Source organism: Falco rusticolus, chromosome 3 (assembly GCF_015220075.1).
Source record: "Falco rusticolus isolate bFalRus1 chromosome 3, bFalRus1.pri, whole genome shotgun sequence".
NCBI classification, from domain to species: domain Eukaryota; kingdom Metazoa; phylum Chordata; class Aves; order Falconiformes; family Falconidae; genus Falco; species Falco rusticolus.
Window position 1 is genome coordinate 40,737,484 of NC_051189.1, and position 20,307 is coordinate 40,757,790.

The 20,307-nt window shown below is 40.7% G+C and overlaps 1 protein-coding gene across 1 annotated transcript; it reads left to right on the forward strand.

Moving 5' to 3' along the window:
• Positions 1-747: 747 nt before the first annotated feature.
• On the forward strand, positions 748-15,873 carry TRAM1 (translocation associated membrane protein 1). The gene is made up of 11 exons (XM_037379182.1): positions 748-1,023; positions 3,866-3,929; positions 4,502-4,623; positions 4,815-4,931; positions 5,850-5,908; positions 6,311-6,395; positions 9,932-10,002; positions 10,111-10,215; positions 10,833-10,976; positions 11,980-12,140; positions 15,388-15,873. Exons 1-11 carry the CDS (start codon positions 901-903, stop codon positions 15,459-15,461), a joined length of 1,125 nt encoding a protein of 374 aa, XP_037235079.1. The 5' UTR covers positions 748-900; the 3' UTR covers positions 15,462-15,873.
• The last annotated feature ends 4,434 nt before the right edge of the window (positions 15,874-20,307 follow it).

Here is a 20,307-nt window from a genome sequence, read left to right on the forward strand (position 1 = left end):
GGGTGTTTCCTCCGTCGGCGTTGTTTCTCAGAGCTCCCCGTCTGTCCGTTTACACCCGGTAACAGCCTACTGTGACTGGGTTGGGGTTTGGCTGCACGTCGCCTCCCTTCTAACGCCTGCTCTTTCTGTACTTCCCAGTTAGTTTTCCTTCCCTTCTGCTTTCTTGCCATTGGATTCCTCGTTCCTGATACTGGGATAACGCGTGTTACTCCCGGCCGTTGCCGGCACAGTGGCGGCAGCGCCTCAGCCTTGGCCCTCAGGCACCCGGCGAGCGCGGCCGCGCTGCGCCCTCCGGCCTCCAGGCCAGCAGCAGGTAGCCAGAGCCCCAGGGGGAGGCGAGAGGAACTGCAGGTGAACCTGGCTGCGGGGGGGAGCGCAGGCAGCCCGCTCCGGCCGGCCGCGGGCCCCGCTTGCGCCGAAACGCGCGGCCTCCTTCGCTACCCCGGCGGGACGCGCCGCCATTTTCTGCCGCCGCTGCCCGGGTGGGAGAGGGAAGCTGAGCGGGCGCCCGAGCCACGCTCCGGGCTACCTCCGGCACCGGGCGCGCAGCACCGCCCCTCGGCCGGGCTCGGCTCGGCCCCGCTGACGGGCCGCGGCCCGCACCGCCCCCCGGGGCGGCCTCTGGGGGCGGGGAGGCGCCGGGCGCGCCGCCGTTGGTGGGTTTGAACTGGCGGGCGCTGCCCCGCGCCGCCCCGGGGGCCGGTGCCGGTTGAGGCCCCGCCGGCCGGCAGGGGCGCTGCTGGCGGCGGCGGGGCGGGGTGAGGCCGAGCGAAGCGAAGCGGCGGCTGCCATTCCTCGGCTGCGCGGCCGCCCCCGCCCCCTCCGCCTCTTCCTGGCCGCGGCGAGAGGAGCTGTGCTGGCAGCGGGGAGGCGGCGGCGGCGCCCAGCTCCCGGCCCGCCATGGCGATCCGCAAGAAGAGCAACAAGAACCCGCCGGTGCTGAGCCACGAGTTCGTCGTGCAGAACCATGCGGACATCGTGTCCTGCATGGCCATGATCTTCCTGCTGGGGCTTATGTTCGAGGTGAGGCGGCGCCAGCGCCCTCGCCCCGGGGGCTTCGTTCCGCGTCTCCCCCGCCGTCGCCGGGGGCTGTCGGTGCTGGGCGGGGAGGGCGCGTGGGTCCCGATGCGCCGCGGGAGGCTGGGCGGGTGGGCGGCGGCGGGTCGCCGCGGCTGCCCCGGGGCCAGCGTGGGTCCCTCCCGGCGCACCTGCCCGCCGGCCCACGCCCTCCGCGGGCCGCACGGCCCCCGGCCCCGCCGACCCCGCGCACGGCCGCAGTGAGCCAACGCGAGCGGCTTCCCCGCGGCTCAGCCTCGCCCGGCCGGGCCCGGCCCCTCGGAGCCCGCCCTGTTCCCCGCGCCGGCCCGGCGAGGCGCAGCCCGCTGGCAGCCGGTACCGCGCGGCTGCCGTCCGCGCTCGCCGCCCGCGAAGGGAGGCCGTGCCCGCGGCACCCCCCGGCAGCCGAGGGGACGGGGAGCGGGGCGGCGCGCTTCCTCCGGCGGCGGCGGGCGGTTCCTGCTGGCGGCCGGGTTACGTGGCAGTCGGAGCGCGGCGGCCGGGGGAGGAGTGTGCGGCCGCGCTGGCGCCGCGGGGGGGCGAGGCCCAGCTGCGGCGGGCGATCCCCGCTCTTTGTGTGCGCGGCCCGGCCGGGCCCGCCGGCACTACGGCTCCCGTCGGCCCGCGCGGCGGGGGCGGGCAGCGGGCGGTGCGTGCGCGCACGGCCGCCGCTCGGGGCTGCAAGTGTGTGCGGGGCCGGTCCCCGTGTCCCGGCTGGCACCCGAGCTGCGCCCCCCGCCCCGCCGGCGATGGGGCCGGCTGCGGCCGGGTTTGACGGCACCGAAGGGAGCTCCGGCCCCGCTTGCTGGGGCGCGCCGGCAGGCCGGGCCCTCGCCCTGGGCCCGCGTTGGGTGCCGGGGATCTAACACGGGCCATTTGGGGCTCTTGGCTGCCTTCCGAGGGAACTGAAAAGCCAACTTACCTGTGTGACTTCCAAAATGCTCTCAGTGGTGTCCCGTCAAAGCAAGACGCTTCCGTTTTTGTTGGCTAAATGTTCCAGACTTTTTTGGTATTTTAGCCATTTGTTTAGAGTTGAAGGCCTTTCTATTAAATGGATGGCTTTCAGAACGATTTTGTCCAGCTGTTGATACTGCTCAGCGCTGGAGGCAGTGGAGTTAAGAAAAAAAAAGATGTATATGGAAAGCAGAAACAGGGCAGACCCAGGAAACCGTTATGTTTGGGTTTACTATCAAAAATCACAGAGACAGGCCATATATGGTGGTTTTCTGGGGACTGAATTTAAAGAGATGGGACTTAAACCATTACCTTCAATGTCTACATCTGGCTTACTGTATTTACAGTATTACTGGTAGGGTTGGAAGTTTTAGGAGGACTGGATGTGCTGAAGTCTTTTGTTTCCATTTTTTTTAATCCAGGGTGTTTTCTGTCCCAGCATGGAGGGGCCATATGCCTTTGTCGGTACAGATGTGGCATGGCTGAGAAGATTGTTGCAGTTTTTTACATGCTTTGGTATAGGGTCTTGGAAATCATTTGCTGTGGTTTGTGTTGGTATGGTAAGGTGTTTATACTGCCTGACTTGTGCAACTGAATTAGGACTGAGTAGCTGACAGAGCCTTCAAAGGGCAATTCAGAACTGACTAACCTTTTGAATTGACCCCTGAAGGCTCCCTGATGAATAGGGAGCCCTAGGCAACTTCACTAATTCAGGCAAAACTAGTTGGATTCCCTGAAGTCACATGAAGTGAACAGTCCACTGTGTATTCAGGGATTCCTGGAAAATCTAGAGTTTGTTTACAAAGTATTAGTTATAAAAATAAATAAACCTTTTTTCTTGTGAATGGTAATAAATGCTGGTAGTAACCTAATTGTTATCTTCAGATACTCAAAGTATCTTTCCAAGACTGCGGGTTTTTTTGGTTTTGTTGGTCCTATAGATGCAACAAGGTTGCTACGTTTTTTATAGCAATGAGAAACGATTAGACTGTAAATATTATAAAGCATGGTTATTTTTCCTTGTCTGTTAAGACGTATTGATTCATGTTGGGATTCAACAAAGGTGTTAAAGATTAATCTATGTTTATTCATAGATAAGAACTTGTACTCCTGCTCATTTATTGGGGTTTTTATAGTATCACCATCACCCCAAAAAAAGCCTTTAAAACAGACTTACACATGCACAGATCCCATTTATTCTTGCTTCTTTTTCTTACTGTCCATCTTAATGGGGTAATACCCCTACTGCTAGATTTCATTTCTTTTGTTTTACACTTCTTGCCACAGGATCCCCAGGGGCAAACGAATGCCAGTTGCATTGAGTTGGTATGCTGCTGGCCTGAAATGGTTCTTCGTTCTTCATGCCTTTTCTCCTTTCCTGTCCCTGTTTTCAAAATCACCCAGAGATTTATGAACATGATACTGACCTTCACATTTTGTCAAGTTAAAAAATAGTTTTAAATTTAAGTTTATCGTCGGCCATTGCTGCGTGCATTATGGTCTAGGAATTATACGATATTGTACATTCTGTTAATGTATTAGTACAGTATGGACTGGAGAAAAATATTGCAGCATGTGGTTTTGTTTTAATTTAGAAAAGACTATTTGTAAGTGGCATTTTTGAGGAGCATTTCATTCAGAAGATTAGGTATTCTGTAAACAAACCAATAGACATCACACAATGTGTTCTGCCTTTGGAAAGTGAGGTGAAGTAGTGTGATAGTGCGAGTTGATCAATTTTATGGGAGGGGTCAAATGTGCTTGGGAAAAGTGCTGGAAGTATGGGCAAATGTATTCAGTTTAATATAGTTTATTTCCGTGAGAATTTATAGCACTTTTATTTTTTCTCTTTCAGATTACAGCAAAAGCAGCTGTCATTTTTGTTACACTTCAGTATAATGTTACCATTCCTGCCACAGGTATGTATCTTACAGGAGTTTAGTTAGGAGACAGCGTATTCAGACATTAGTGTGTAGTACTTTGTAGACTGAGAGTAAGTGAATTTGTCAATTTGAATAGCTCTGCAGCAATTTTCAAGAACTTTGCTTTATTTTTAGTAAAACTCCATTTTAATTAATTAGGTTAGGAACGATGTTTCTATTCTACTGGATTCATCATCAGGGCTAAACTACCATCTGACTGGTAGATAAGTCCACGTTAATTCTTACTCTGGTTTTGCAAGTGACAACCTTTACTAGTCAAAGTGGGATGACAGTTTAACATAATTTTATTGTCCCCTTTCAGTGCATTTGGAGAAGTGCACTTACGTTTTCATTTTTATAGTACATCTTTCCAGAATCACATTTAGTTTGTGATGTGATAGAGATGACTGTAAACAATTCAGTGACCTAGCTCATGATGGCAGATTAATTTGACTTCTCTTTGTCTAGCTGACTACAAACTACTTCCGTCTGAAAGGTTGCACTTTGAGAAACAAACTTACGTAGCCATTAAACTGTATTGGTGCTTAACAGTTTATTCTGTTTTTTAGAAGAACAATCTGCAGAAACGATCTCTCTCTATCACTATGGCATCAAAGACTTGGCTACGATTTTCTTCTACATGCTTGTAGCAATAATCATACATGCTATAATTCAGGAGTACGTACTGGATGTAAGTACAAGATATTAAGTCCTTTCATCAAAATAATTGTCAGATTTTAATTAGAGTAACTTAAAAGTAAACTTTTGCATTAAAGCTTTGAATTGTTAAAACATACGTTGAAAACTTTAGATGTTCTAATGCAGTTAACAGGTAAATGTTAAGTACTACAGCGTCTAAATAACAATGGACTTTCATTTCAGAAAATAAACAGGAAAATGCACTTTTCAAAAACAAAGCATAGCAAGTTCAACGAGTCTGGGCAACTTAGTGCGTTCTACCTTTTCTCCTGTGTTTGGGGAACAAGTATTCTTGTCTCTGTAAGTATGCTTTCTCTTCTGTTTGTATTATGAAATTTCAAAAACTTCACTTACGATGATGATAAATAAGTTTTCAGCTTATTTTTCTGGTTTTAGCTGGTTTTTAAAGTGGGGACAAGGTTAGGGATTCTTTGTAGGTTATAGTCGTAACTGAGTATAAAGTCCGATAGTGTTACTGTTGCTCGGTTGATTTACTGACAACTGAATAAGGTAAAACTTCTATTATGGTACTGCATTCTCTGAGGTTTTTCTGTGTTGGCATATTAACATAAACTATATATTAAAAAAATACATAGCATTTTGGCAGCCTAGGGAGTAGGTGTCTGGGCAGATTGCCAGAGGCTCAGACGACTGTGTGCTTTCAGGTGACATGCTCTTTGCTAGTGGCTGTACGTATATGAGCTTAGTTTCAAAAAAAGGGGAAGTGTAGGGGTTTTGTTTGGTTTTTTTCCCTTAACATAATGACTCCTGAAAAAATTTCCTTCTCTTAGTTAAGCTCAAAGCTTGTCAGCAGTTTGCAACGAAAGACTTAGGGCTGTAGTGATACTGAAATAATCTGCATCTCATAAGGGCACTCTTAATTTTGAGTGAATGCTTGATTTGTTTGGTTGCTTTTGATTTTTCTAAGCCAATACAGCTGTCTTTTGGTTTTGGGGTTTGGCTTTTGGTTTTTGTTTTGAAGTTGGGTGGGGGAGTGCTTTTTGTTGGTTTGGGGTTTGATTTTTTTTTTTTAAAAGGAAATACATTGATCTGCAGCTTTTACTTGTGTGTGTAGATGTGTTGCATGTTTGTATCTACACATATGTATTTACATAAATACATACACATATGTATGATTGTTCATTATTTATGCCGAGGAAGCATCATCTTTGAGGCTTTATTTTTTTTTTTGTTTGTGGTTTGTTTTTTTTTTTTTAGGAGAACTATATATCAGACCCAACCTCTCTGTGGAGGGACTATCCGCACACTCTGATTCCGTAAGGCCTCTTCCTTAGAGGATTGTTGGGGAAAGGAGGGAGTGTTTTAAACTTACCGTGTGTCACGTACAATCTGTGTAGAATAAGTAGCCTGTTAAACTGTATTGGTCACGAAAGTATTTTTGCTCATATTTATGGAGGAACTTGATTCTCTGTCAGTTTGTAGCATACAGAGTTCTCTTTTTGTAGGGTATTATAATAAGAGTCAAGTTTTTGCAAGCTTTATATATCTTACTGGTTTTGATTTCTTTAAAAATCTTACTTTTGAGTTGGCTGGCAGGAAGGATCTGTATTTTTCTTTCTTTAGAGACAGTGATTAAATGTGTTCACTGGAAAGCTTCTGACATGTTTTAAGTTCATTAATAAAAAGTAATACTCTTCAATTCTTGCTGTATTGTACAGGTTTCAAATGAAGTTTTTCTACATCTTACAGTTGGCATACTGGTTTCATGCTTTTCCAGAATTGTACTTCCAGAAAACTAAAAAGGTAAGTTTGAAATGTAAATCAAAAGAACTCCAAAGCAAGCGACTCAAACAGTGAAACAGTGAATTTATTTTGGACTTCAAGTAATGTGTTACCCTAGATTTCTCATCCTGTTCTTACTTGTTACCCACTTTTCCTGATGGAATTTTGGGTGCTCAAATGTCCATGTGAGAAGGTAGATGGTTTTTTCTTTTCAGTTAAATCCTGTATTTCTAATAGCAATTTTACTGCTATGTATCCGCTGTGTAAATAAAAATTACTGGTGTTTCTCATCTACTGAAAGAATTTTCCCTTGAGCAAATGAATGTGAGGTTTTCTTTTCAGACTGTTATTTTTGTTTCTTGTAGTTAGTAGTCAGAATAGTCTCATTGAGATCACAATTGCTTCATGAATCATGATACAGGTGTAGAATATAAGCATGAATTACGAATAATTTCGTAAACCTAAGGAATATCAAACTCTGGGATTTTAAGTACCACTGTCCTCAGCAGATATTCTTGTTGGTTGTGTAGTAAGATGTTTTTCAATGCTCAGTTTTTAACAGCATCTTTTTCCCCTATGGGTTTTCTCTTGGGGTTCTCAAAACACCAAATTTACCATAGACATTTTGTAGCACACTTTCTGCCTTCCTGCACTGATTTAAGTAGTCTCTTTACATGTTTTTGCTTGGGCTCATTTTGCATATGCAGTTGCTTTTTTAAACTTGTCTGTTTTAAACTCTTCAATGTGGCTTCACCAGTGAAGTGACTGCATCGGTGGATGAGGGAAGAGCTACTGATGGCATCTACCTGAATTTCTGCTAAGGCTTTTTGATATGGTCCACCACAGCTTTCTTGCCTCTAAACAGGAAAGAGATGGATTTGATGGATAAGGAACTGGCTGGATCACTGCTTCGAAAGAGTTAGTCAGTGGTGCAGCATCCCAAGTGAAAACCAGTAACAAGTGGTGTTCTTTGAGGGTCTGTACTGGGACCAATGCTATTTAATATCTTCATCAGTGGCGTAGTGGGATTGAGTGCACCCTCAGCAAGTTTGCAGATGACACCAAGCTGAGTGGTGCAGTTGATTTGCTTGAGGAAAGGGATGTGATCCAGAGGGATCTTGACAGGCTTGAAGCTTGGGTTCATGTGAACCTCATGAAGTTCTGCAAGGCCACGTGCAAGTTCCTGCACCTGGATCATGAGAATCCCCAACATCAGTACAGGCTGGGGATTGAAGGGATTGAGTGCAGCCCTGCAGAGGAGGACTTGAGGATTACTGGGAGATGCAAAATTGGGCATGAGCCAGCAGTGTGCACTCGCAGCCCAGAAAACCAGTTGTATCCTGGGCTGGATAAAAAGAAACATGGCCAGCAGGTTGAAGGAGGTGATTCTGCCCCTCTACTCCACGCTGGTGAGATCCCACGTGGAGTACTGTGTCCAGCCCTGCGGTTGCCAGCGCAAGAAAAACATGGATCTGTTTGAGTGGGTCCAGAGGAGAGCCAAAAAAATGATCAGAGGGCTGGAAAGGCTGAAAGAGTTGGGGTTGTTCAGCCTGAAGAAGAGAAGGCTCTGGGGACACCTTCCTGTGGCCTCTCAATATCTGAAGACAGCATATAAGAAAGATGGAGAAAGACTTTTTATCAGGGCCTGTAGCGTCAGGACAAGGGGCAATGATTTTAATCTGAAAGAGGGTGGGTTTGGATTAGATGGGAAGAAATTATTTGTGATGAGGGTGGTGAGACACTGGAACAGGTTGCCCAGAGAGGCTGTGGATGCCCCATCCCTGGAGGTGTTCAAGGCCAGGCTGGATGGGGCTTTGAGCAACCTGGTCTGGTGGAAGGTGTCCCTGCCCATGGCAGGGGGTTGGAACTAGATGATCTTTAAGGTCCCTTCCAACCAAAACCATTCTGTGACAGTTGTTGCTCTGTCTCTGCTGCCAGAGTTCGGCTGTGTTCAAGAAAATGGAACATAAATGCTATGTAACCATAGGTCTTTGTTCCCTATGTCCTGGGAGAGGCCTGGGAAAATAGTAATGAGATGCTTTGTTTTCATGCTGATCAGATGCAGTATAAACTAATGTTTTGGAGCTGATGTTCCCATGTTGTGCTAGTGATATCTCTTGAATTTGACTTAATATCTAAGTGTAGATGTTTTTTAGCATAACTTCTAGAAAGCTGTGGGAAGTGGCAGAAGTGCTGTGTATTGAAATGGTAGTGTTTTACTGAGTCACTGCTTGGAATTTTGGCCTCTGACATTTGAACTAAGAATGATAGTTCATTTCATTTAGCAAGTTCAGCCTCTGCCATCTTGGCTTCTCTTGAAGGAACTGGCTTCTTTTACTCAGGTCTAGTTGTCTGTACTGCTGACATAGACAAGAAAAGTTCTTAACTCGCCTATCTGTGTAGTAGTTTTATGCCTCCACCTGCGTTATTCCAGTAGGCCTGCAGTCTCTGACAGTTTGTCTAAGTAGGCAGCACGGGCTGTTTAAATGCTACCTCAGGTCTGAAGATGAAGTCCAAAAGGCTCATCCTGGTTGTACTTGAAGAAACTGAACGTTTGTACTGACTATTCTCTAATTTGTCAGAACTAATTTTTTTGTTTTCTTACTGATCATTTAGAGTACATCCTTCTCTCTGTTTTCTTGCTTTGTGTATGTGTGTCGTATTTGCTGTTGTCACAGGTGTTTGATTTCATGCTTTTGATGGCATTGAGACGAAGTATTGCATAGATCTTACAAGATTAAATTTTTAGGCCTTTTTTTTTAATTACATGTATACAAGGTAAAGCTGAAGCCCTTTGCTTGAACTTTAGGGAGCCTTTCCAAAAAGTAGTAGTTTCTTAAGCACAACTGAATGTACTCTGCATACCACTCCAATACATATTTTTATTGTGATCTAGCATACTTTAGTGATTCTTCTGTTCACAGCTGGCACCTTCTGCTTTCAATGTGCTGTCTATACTTGAATTTATGTCTTTTCATCTTTATTGTTTCATCTCTATGGAATGTTCAATTTAACTTGAAATGTGACCATGTGGCTTAGCATGACTGGTTAACAGCGTTATTCTCTGTATTTGCCCGCAATAGTGCCAGAATCTTGGATGATCTTGAATTTTTAAAATAGATGTCGACACTTGGAAACCTTTTCATTTTGGTTCATAGACTGCTATTTTATTTCTGCAGCAATGTGACAGAATCTGATGGGCAGCAGACATGTGGAACTGTAGGAAGTTATCTGATGATACATAGCAAATAAATATTGTAATAGCTAGTACAAAATCACGGTAGTCATATCAAATAAAAATGGGCCCTTTTAAAAAGCATCTTTTTGATGTTTTCATTTTCTCACAAGAGCATATGTGTAAGATACTGGATACTATTGGTAAGTGAGCAATAAGTTATGTCTGGAATTAGATGATTTAGAGTAATTCAGTGCCAGAAGGTAGCTGATAAACCAAGAATATCCAAGACTAGAGAACTAGAGTTTGTAATAATATGTAACATTGTACAATAATGTATAACATTGTGTATAACACATAACTAGTTTTTTCTTCTTAATAGGAAGATATCTTTCGCCAGATTGTTTACATTGGACTTTATCTCTTTCATATTGCTGGAGCCTATCTCCTGAAGTAAGTCAGTTGTAAACTTTTGCTGACTTCAGAGAATTCTGAATTCCAAATTCTCTGTCTTAAACATCTGACAAAATGTCTGAATGTTTGTTTTATTTGTTTTGATAGTCTGACCCACCTTGGACTTGTTCTTCTTGTATTGCATTATTTCGTTGAATTTCTTTTCCACATATCTCGTCTTTTCTACTTCAGTGATGAAAAATACCAGAAAGGGTAAGTAGTCTTTGTCTTTTAAATTCATGTAATTTTTGTCTCAAAGACTTGTGTATTTAACTAACCAGAAACCAAAATTACAAGGAATTTTGAAAACAAAAATTACAAGAAATAAACAGTGTTTCCTTAGAGGCCACAGTTCTCCATAGTATTTTTAATATTTATATCTCATAACTTTTTTTTTTTTTTACCTTATTTGCCTATTTAAGTAGTGGTATAAAATGAAGTAAAATCTTACACTATGTACTAATGTTTACAAAAATAAAAAGGCTTGTAGAGAAAGCAACAGCATAGGTTGCTAATATAACCAGTTCTATAGGAATTAATAACATGCTTATGCTCTAATATAATAGAAAGCACTTTCCATTGAGTTGAAATTAGTTTTCAGAACATACTTTTGGTTTGTAAAAAAAAAAAAAAAAGACTGTAATGCAGGACCTTTTTGCTTCTTAGTTTCTGTGAGTGCTAAAAATACAAGACTAGTTTAGGATAGGTGAAAATAATGAATTTAGGTAAGTTCTTAAATTTCAAGTGAATTCACATGGTGAAGAGTAAACATTGGCATTGCTAGTACTCGGGTTGTGTTGATTTAGTGTTTTTGGTGTTTTTCTTTGTAGATTTTCATTGTGGGCAGTTCTTTTTGTTTTGGGAAGGCTTCTCACCTTGATTCTCTCAGTCCTCACTTTTGGCTTTGGACTGGCAAGAGCAGAAGATCAGCAGCTGAATTTCAGTACCGGAAACTTTAATATCCTGGCTGTTAGGTATAGTAAACTTGAAAGAGTTCTTGAGTATGAGCCGTAAACCTGTGTTAAATACACAATATAAATAGTATATATTAATGCTAATAGTTCTGAATGGTTAGATGTTTTCATGCAACTGATGGGATCAATAGGAATAGCTTATGTAACAGACTTGTAAGGCATGGTGAAATTAATTGAAGAATTTACAGTTTACAGCTGAAAAATCTAACTGGTTACTTGGATACTTTCTTTTGTCAGGAAAAACAGGATTAAAAGGAATATCCAATTGCAGAGATTACTTTCAAATGTTTTAGAGCTAGTTAATTGAATTCTAAATATAATTGCTCTGAGTTTATCTATAGAGATCAAGGCATTATGCCCAGAGCATCTTTGGTCCTGGTTGAAGATTCCTACCTCTTTCTCTGCCTTCATTACAGTTCATATTTTTGCTATGTGATGCAGAATGTTCAGCCAACCACCTGGACTTTTTATTAATTAAATCCAGGAAAGGAAGTTGTTAAAACATTGACAATGTCAGCATTGCCCTGCAGAATTGATACTTGGAACTGCAAGACTCTCTTAAACCATTTTCAGTTGTTACTACCTGGTACCTGGAGAGTATACTGAGGAAGGAGAAAGCAGGAAAGAAATCTAGTACTTCCCAGTTTTGATGGAGGGTCAAAGACCTCACTCTTACTGTACATGTAGTTTTGTTAAGCTGTGCTAGGCCCAGTCACCCTATGTGAGCTAACTCTTGCATGGCTTAGAAATGGATATTGCGTGGGGGTGAGGGAGTCAAAAAAACCCAACCAACCAAACAAAAACCCCCAAGCCAAAACAGCCCGAAGAAAACAACTTCTACAAATCCATGTTATTTAGAAGGAGTCACTATGTGTTCAAAGAATCTTGAGTACAAAGGCAGTCTGACATAGAACAAAAATGATCTGAGGTGATGTTCTACTTCCCTTTTCTATTTACATGAGATTAATCTACTGATAAACCTGTACTTGTGTTTTGTTTCTAGAATCAGTGTGCTGGCCTCTATTTGCATGACTCAAGCATTTATGATGTGGAAGTTCATTAATTTCCAGCTTCGGAGATGGAGAGAGCATTCTTCTTCTCAGCCTCAGTCAGTGAAAAAGAAATCCGTAACAGCTAAAGGAAAGACCTCCAGAAAAGAAAGAGGTTTGTGTTTTCAGTTTTTCTGTTGCCTTGACTTCTCAAAAAGTATTTTAGGTAATAAAGAGCCTTGTTTCTTTGGCATTATGTTTAAAAAAAAAAATGTTTAACTTACAAGTGAGATGACTCAGTTACAGAAACATGTCGTTGATGAGGGGGGTTAATTAGACAAAAAATCAACTATGTATTGAGTTTTCTCTTCTAATTGAATGGAGGAAGGTGTTACCATTGCTTTAGCTAATGCCACGTAAGACTGTTATTATGTCTGATTTTATTACTTGAGCAAAATGTGTCATGCTTGTGTTTTGTTCCCTTATAAAAAGGAAACACACATTTTTAGATCTGTTCACATAATCAATTACTAGTAAATTTTTCTTGCAATGAATTTCAAGCTTGTTTTTCATGGCCACTAAATTCTGATGTTTTAAGGCAAGGAGGTGCTTTTTCCGTCCAGTAAATAGGCTTATATTGGACTGTTCTTTTCTAAAAATGGGATTTTTATACTACGTTTAACGGGGAGGTAATAACTACTTGCTACTCTAAACCTCTGTAGAAGCATTTGGAAATGAACTGATGACTCCCAAGTTTGACTTCTTGATTGTCACATTCTTGTTATGGAAAGGGTATGAAAGAGAACTGAATGCTTTTTCCTACAAGGAAACTTACATGCTCCATTAAAAAAAAAAAAAAAACCACACTTCAGTATTTCTGTTTGGTACCACAATTAAACTTCTGTGTATTTAATTGCTATCTTGAATAACTTCTGCGCTTTTTTTGAAACTGCTGAAATAATTTCAAAAGCTTAGTTCAATGTGATCCCTTGCTACCAATCATGTATTGCCACCAATCTGTTTCACTTTTTTATATACTGAATGTAATGTGTGTGAAGACCATTTGCACTGAGAACTGAGATTTATGGTCAGAGATCAGTTCAGTGATTTATTTTTTTTTCCTTCCACCAAATTTCTTTATTAAAATCACATGCTTTAGACTATTCCTGTAGTGTTTTTGATCATCTTTAATTATCACAGCTTGGCTTTTATCTGGTGTTAGGGTGTTTTGTTTTCGTCAGAAAATGCACTTGGACTCTTCTAATTGAGTGAAGGTAGTTTCCCATGTAGATATACTACTGAATCAGAGGTTCATGTTCGTTGCGTCTTACTGTGGTTTTTGTGGAATTAAAGTCTTCTGTGACAAATATTTTTAAAACATAAGTGGTATTTTAATCAGTGAGTCAAAAGTGTAGTAGCTTTTTAATATCTGTTAAACTATGTCATACATGTAATTTGGTGAATTTGCTGGTTTTCACCCAACTTCAGTGGAGACCTGCAAGTGGTAAATGAATAGTGAAACAGTCAGTTCATTGGAATTGTGGTTTAATTCGCAAAATAACTGAGCTATATAAGTCTTAAAGACTGGAGAATTTTACAGCTGATTTTAAATGGAAAAAAAAGAACTTTTAAATCTGAAAGGTTAGTATTTCAAATTCTTCTGTTTTGAAAGTTCCTGTGATGATGTCTGTTCGGAGCACTTGCACAGGATGCAGCAAGACAATGTTTTTGAAAGAGTTACATATGCAATTAAACTGTTTTAAACAGTCTTTTTTTTGTTGGTGGTTTTTTGTTTTGGTTTTTTTTTGTGTGGTTGGATGGATTTTTGGGAGCCAGGGCACAATAAAACATGTTACTTTTAGACTGTGCCAAAAGCAAGAAATGACAGTAGAAAAATCGTACTGGTGAGATGTAGGTGTGGCACCCAGGCACATGCTGAGTCTTGTTTTACTTTCACTTGTTTTGACTTAACTTTATTTCATTTATTCAATTACTCATAGAATAAATTTTATTTTAGTTAGCTGGCGTTGGTCTAGCTCATTGTTTGTAAGCTGCTTGATTTAAGCATAACACAATATATATATGTATATGTTTTTGGATAAAAGTATCCAAAGACCACCTTATGTGGGTTTAAAATGGTGGTGTCATTTACCACCAGATATGTTGGATAGACTTTGACTAATGTGACTAATGTGACTATGTGACTAATTGGGCCTGTGTCTGGTCGCCTTCTCATGTATGTTATTGGTTTTGCTTGTTTGCATAAATGGGAGCATATGAGAGAGGGACATCAACAGCTGTTCTTGTAGATTGGCCACATGGGTGATCTGCAACACATCTGCATATGGAAAACATTCTTTTAACCAGTTACTTGTACAAAAAAAAACCAGCAACAGTTGCTTGAAGTCAGAATGATACTCTAAGTTGGAGCAGAGGTGTTAAGCAGCAAGCATTACAGCTGGCTATGCACTCCGCTCTTCAGATCTGTTTTACAAATATAGTAACTGTCAGGCAACACCTCTCCTTCCTTGGGTTGAGGTGACACTGATTAAAAGGGATACTTTTAATTCACAATGGTACCGTGTTGCTTCATTTTGCTGTAAGTTGTGTTTATTATAAATCTACAGATTGTGGGTTACTGTTCTAGGGCAAATGTTTGCCATCAGATTGTTACTGTGGTGCTTGAACAAATTAAAATTCTTGAGACCTTTGAGTTCCAGAAGTGGGATAGAAGTAGAGAGTTGAAGCTGTTAGCATGTTCTTGCTTGTTTTTATTCTTAGGTAGGTGCCTGGTCTTGTGCCTGAACTCTTTCCGTGTACTCTCGTACTCATCTCAAATCTAACTAGTGTTTTACTTCTGTCCATCTTATCTATGTAAATATCTTCATCAGAATGTAAGTGAATTCTATCTGCTGAAGTATATATTTAAAAAATTATGTAGGTGTATTTAAAGATTTCATATATATACGGATAGCTTGTAAAGGTAAGTGAAAGAGTGCAATTTTAGCAAGAATTAAAACATGAAATAGGTGGGATAAACAATTAAGACCTATACCAGGGAATTATGTATATGCTGTGTGTCTCCAGAATTTCACAGGACAGTCTACATATTGTGTTACTTTTTGAGAGAATATCTCCTAAAATGTTATAGCTGGTCTTGATTTTCAGTCTAGATGTACATAATGCACACATTTCAGTTTCTGACCATGTCAGGAAACAGGACTTTAGTGTCGTAAGCTTTACATTTTGCACTTCATAAAATCTTAATTATACTGTTGCATTATGAATGATAGTGACAGGGTTTAACAAAGAAGATGCATCAGAAAAGAAGTTAAAAGTTTGTTTGTACAGGACCTACAAAAATGCGGTGAAATATAAAGCGTCTCATTGTATTTGAAAAATGTTTTCTTCTTTTTTTCTAGAAAACGGAATAAATGGAACAGTGACCTCAAATGGAGCAGACTCGCCTCGTAGCAGGAAGGATAAATCCTCGTAAAACTGGGTTTTATTAAGTTAATTGACTAATGTCCCCAAAGAATCTGCTTTTTACATGGATGGCCCTTCAGCACTAGAGATGTTACGGATTAAAGAAAATACAATTCATGTTTTTTGATTATTGCTGTTGTTTTGAGAAACTTTTTAAAAGCCATTTTGAATAAGGAAAAAGGTTTATCTGTCTTCAAATACTTGGGGGGGGTTACAACACTTTTTAAATAACATTGACACTTTTTTAAACATTTATTGTGATGAAATAGCTTCACTTAATGAGGATCACTGTTGCAATGTATTATTTCCTTCCATTTTTTGTAATCTTGGTGATATATACTCTTCTACCAGCTACACTTTTTCCAAGTCCTTGAAGAAATATTGCAAAATTGAAGTAAAAACCTAGTATGCATTTTCAGATACTCTGGCTTTTCAGTTAATTGCCTTGGTTCAAATTTACAGTTCAAATTGGGATTCCAAGACCATGCCAATAAACCTCTCGTTGTAGTTTTTAGCTACACAATGTCTGCTCTTAAGAATTGCCCCATATCATTAAAACAAAACTGAACTAATTGGAAACGTTGCAGAGTCTTATTGTTTGTTGGTTAGAAATCTCTTACAAGGAACAAAAAACCTTTTTGAGATACAGCTTTAGCACTTGAAAACTAGGAGGGAGCGTGTATGGTTATAGAAAGAGTTGATTTGAGTAGCGCTGTTAAACTCCTGTCTGTACTTTTAAAGTGTACGTATCTTGGAGAACTAGTGTGCATTGGACTTTCTTTGAAAACTTGTCTGATTTTAGAGGGTGGGAGGTTCTTACAATGTGTCGTTGTGTTTGTTTCAGGAGTCATTTAATGCTCTGTGAAGAGGGAATTTATTAGATAAATTGATCAAGTTATGAGAAACATTCCTTTATTCTAACTGCTTTGCTTTGTTTCACCTCTGTTAGGAAATAGTTTGATTTCTCCTATATATATTTTTATGAAAAAATATTTAAAAGCTACAACTTCTTAAAACTGACTTACTGTGCCCTTTGCTACAACTGGAGAAATCTTAATTTAAGATTTTTTCCATTATCTGTCTTTCATAATTGTATTCAATGTGAAGCTTTGTCCAGTTAATTATCCAGTTTAATAAGCAGTTAATGTTTCCTCTGTACCCTTTTGTAATGGCTGTAATTCAACCCATTTCACTTGAGGATGAGTTAGAGATTTAATTCAGTCTTAAGAAGAAGTTGCTAAATTAGTCTTTCAAGTTAACCCAAATATTGGACTGCTTATTGATTGAGAAGAGTAATTATGTGCAATCAAGCTGATAAATAAAATATTTTTAATTAAAACCTGTTATTATAGTTGAGTTTATACCCAACAAAATAATAAATCTGCATTCTGTGTCTTCTGCAGTTTGGTTGCTTACTATACAGAATAAATGTTTCTAGTACAAAATCTTCAAGACAATTAACTATCCATTCCCATTCTACAATTGTTTAGTACTATTTAGAGTTATTGCAGTATAATTTATTATATGTTTTGGTTAATTGCAGTCACCATTCCTGAGTACTTGTTTCACAGCTCCTGAAGTGGACTTGACAGACTTGGACTTGCATAGCTTGAGAATTCTGGGGCAGAGTGCCCTGTAATATGCCCAGTCTGCCTCAGTGGAAGTAGCTATAGCGTGTCTTGATTGTAAGCAATAAAACACAAGTGGAGAAACTGAATCTATCTCATCTGACCATAAAACTGGAAAATTGGAACTCAGAAATTTTGAGGGAATTGCATACATTAAATACTTGCTACGCAAAATCATGTTTCATGTCTGATGTTTCTAATAAGACCTTCATGGATTCTGTGTGCCTTGCTTTCAAATTGTACCTTAAGCCAAAAGGGGAAAACTTTTGAAGTTTCTAGTTGGTACTTTGACGTGAAATCAATTTGCATGTGGTATTTGGTTGTTAGGGGGCGTCAAAATTATGAAGGGTGGAGGAACAAATTAAGAGAGCTTTAAAGGTACTTCTAGAGGTCTTTAAGACTTGTTGGAGTCTGAGGGTTGTGATAGTAGTTTCCCTAAGGCAAACAGTTTCTTGTAAACCTCATTCTTTAGCGTAGTAGTCTTGAAATGTGAACTTCAGGTTCACTTCCAAAAACTTCAAAAAAGTAGATTCTTGCTTGTTAAAACTGACATTGCTTTTTGTCTCCTTTAGGCCTTCTGGATGTTCTTGGCCTTTGGACTTTCAAAAAAGCACTTTTGCTTCCACAATGGCTTAATCTTTATCCTTGCCTTACAGGAATTGTTGCTTTCTGCCAAGTAATAGATAATAATTTCTGTTGTTCTAGAATTTGGATAGAGTATTGGAAGCCAGTATCTTTTTATCTCGTGTCACAACTAAAAATATGTATTTATCATTTTGGATGAGGCAAGAGCAGTATTTTTTTAATTTTCTACCTTGGGGGTGGAAACCCCAATGAATTCAGAAGATTTTGAGACTTTTTTTCAGTTTAATATTACTTGTTTTGGCATAAGATTATTGTTTGCCTGGAAAACCTTTTTTGAATTGCTTAAAACTGCTTTTCAGATGTTACTGCATTTTGGCTTTCTGTTTGTAATCTGGGATTCAGTAAGCTGGAAAAAGATTAGTTGTCTAATCGTGTTTTTCTTAATTATGCAATATGGAAAAGTGGAAATGGAAATGACTGATGAGCTCATTATTATATTCCTATGCCTAATAAAACAATTTTTGCTTAGGCTGTAGTAATTTATCCTGCTCAATTACCAGGTCCCACAAAAAGAAGGCTTTGTCTACGTAGATGGATTTGAATCAAGTCTTTCATACAGACTGTAGATAGGGTTGTTTGTTTTTTTTCATAAACCCTCTCCTCCCTGCCCCATCTTTTCAGAACTTTTCAAGACTTAAAACATGATTTCAAGCCTTCCCCCTGCCCCACTCCCCAAATGTATGTTTGGTTTATATGTAACTTCAGTACAAAGAAGGAATGCAGAAGGTTTTTTTTATCTGGACACTTTCTCCTCTTGACTAGTTGCAAAGATTGATTTCTCCTGTGTGAATTATTCATGAATGTGGCTTTTTGGAATTACAGCTTTTCAAGTGATCCCATGCCCAAAATTAGGAATGATGAAGGGTCTTCCTATGCAGAGAAAATGCATAGGCTATTTTTGCTGATGTTAGAATATGCTGAAAGTAAATCAAGTATGTTGGGATAATGTGTTTAGAAAATCAGTAGTTACTGGTAAGCATTTGATATTTTTCCTAAATACTTTTTTCTTTAAAGTTTTAGTTGTGTTTATGAGGTTACATTACCCAGAATTGTAACAAGCAGTGTGGTACTTGGTACATGTAGTTGGACTTCCATAAAAAGGGTTAATAAACATCTGCAGCCCTTTTGCTCTTTGCAGATTTCTGACTAGCTGCACCTGAGGTGATTTTGCTGGGGGCAAAGCTTGGTAATAAGGTAAGGGAGTATGGTCATGTCGTGCTAAGCTGAAAGTAATGTAGGTTGCTGCCAGAATTCGGGTTCTGTCCCTTGCCTTGGCTAGCACAAGCCTTTCTGGTTGCATGGTGAGTTAGATCAGGGAGCTGGAGCAGCTGAAAACTAGCTTGCTTGCTTGCTTAGTTGTTTTTCCACTGCATTGGTTGCCTGATAGTCATCCTGGAGGTACTCAAGTATTGGTGTATAGGCAAGAAAAGATGCAGGGAAAAGGTGAATCAAGCTCTGAGGCAGCTACCTCTTTCAACTGCTTATTTGAAAATTACACTAGATTTCAGTATTGATTTGGGAGATCTCATTGAAGGGCTGTGGTCATCAGTGCCAGAAGGGAGCTGGTCTCTGGTAGCTCCTACATGCCAAAGCGTTAATGGATTTTTCTCTGATACTGTGGAGGAGGGGGAGATACTCGGTGTGTTTTACTGTACTGAGATATCTTTTATCTGTCATAGTTTTGGAGTTTCCAAGCATTGCAAGATCATACTGGTGGCATAGAAATAGAAGTTCTGGTTTCTCTTGGATCAAAAAAACAAGATTACTTTCATGAACAGCCAGGAACCTACAGCTTTTTTGGTGGGGAATTTTTTCCTCCACATGAACCCTCTATGTTGAAGCAGGTCTTGGAGCTTTGCAAGAATTGCACTGTATGCCTGTCTGGGTACATGGAGGGGAGCGTTGTTTGGTTTCTTTTGCTTTGTTTCCCTGTTTTCAAGAAGTTCGCCAGCTGATGCCTAGGTCATACTTGGGTTTGGTTCCATTTGTGACTCAGCCCTTTGGGCCGGCGTTGTAGAAGATGGGGACTGGCAGCTTCAATAGGCTCCCTATGCAGTGTTGGTCACTGCTGTCCTCATTGTGCTCTGTGGAAAATGTCAGCATTGAAGGGACTTTAATGCTTAAGTAGAAAATGTCGTGATACATGTAACGTTTACAGGCCGGTGGGAGCTTCCATACAGAGCTACAGTGTGCCAGGGGGCTGTGGTTTAATGCCTGGAGCCTGTAGTAATAGTCACCTTGTTACACAAATACTTGGGTTACTTCTTGCACAGGGTGTGGGAAAGTCCTACAGAATTAAGGCTTCGGGAAAAGTAAGGAGATCCTTTAAAAAGAATGAGACTCTTCAAAGAACTGACATTAGTTATTGTCTGTTCATCTTTAATTTCTCACATTGTTAGCTGTGGATTATCTTTGGAGTACTGGTATAGCCCATGCTTGGTTTTTTGGTTTTTTGGGGGTGGTTTTATACTGTAGGTTGTTGTGGATGTGTGGTGGGTATCCTCTTTTCTCATTGCTCCTGAACTACTCCGTTAAGGATTTGATAAGCCTAGTTCTGTACACGTTAAGGAGTTTGGCATGCTC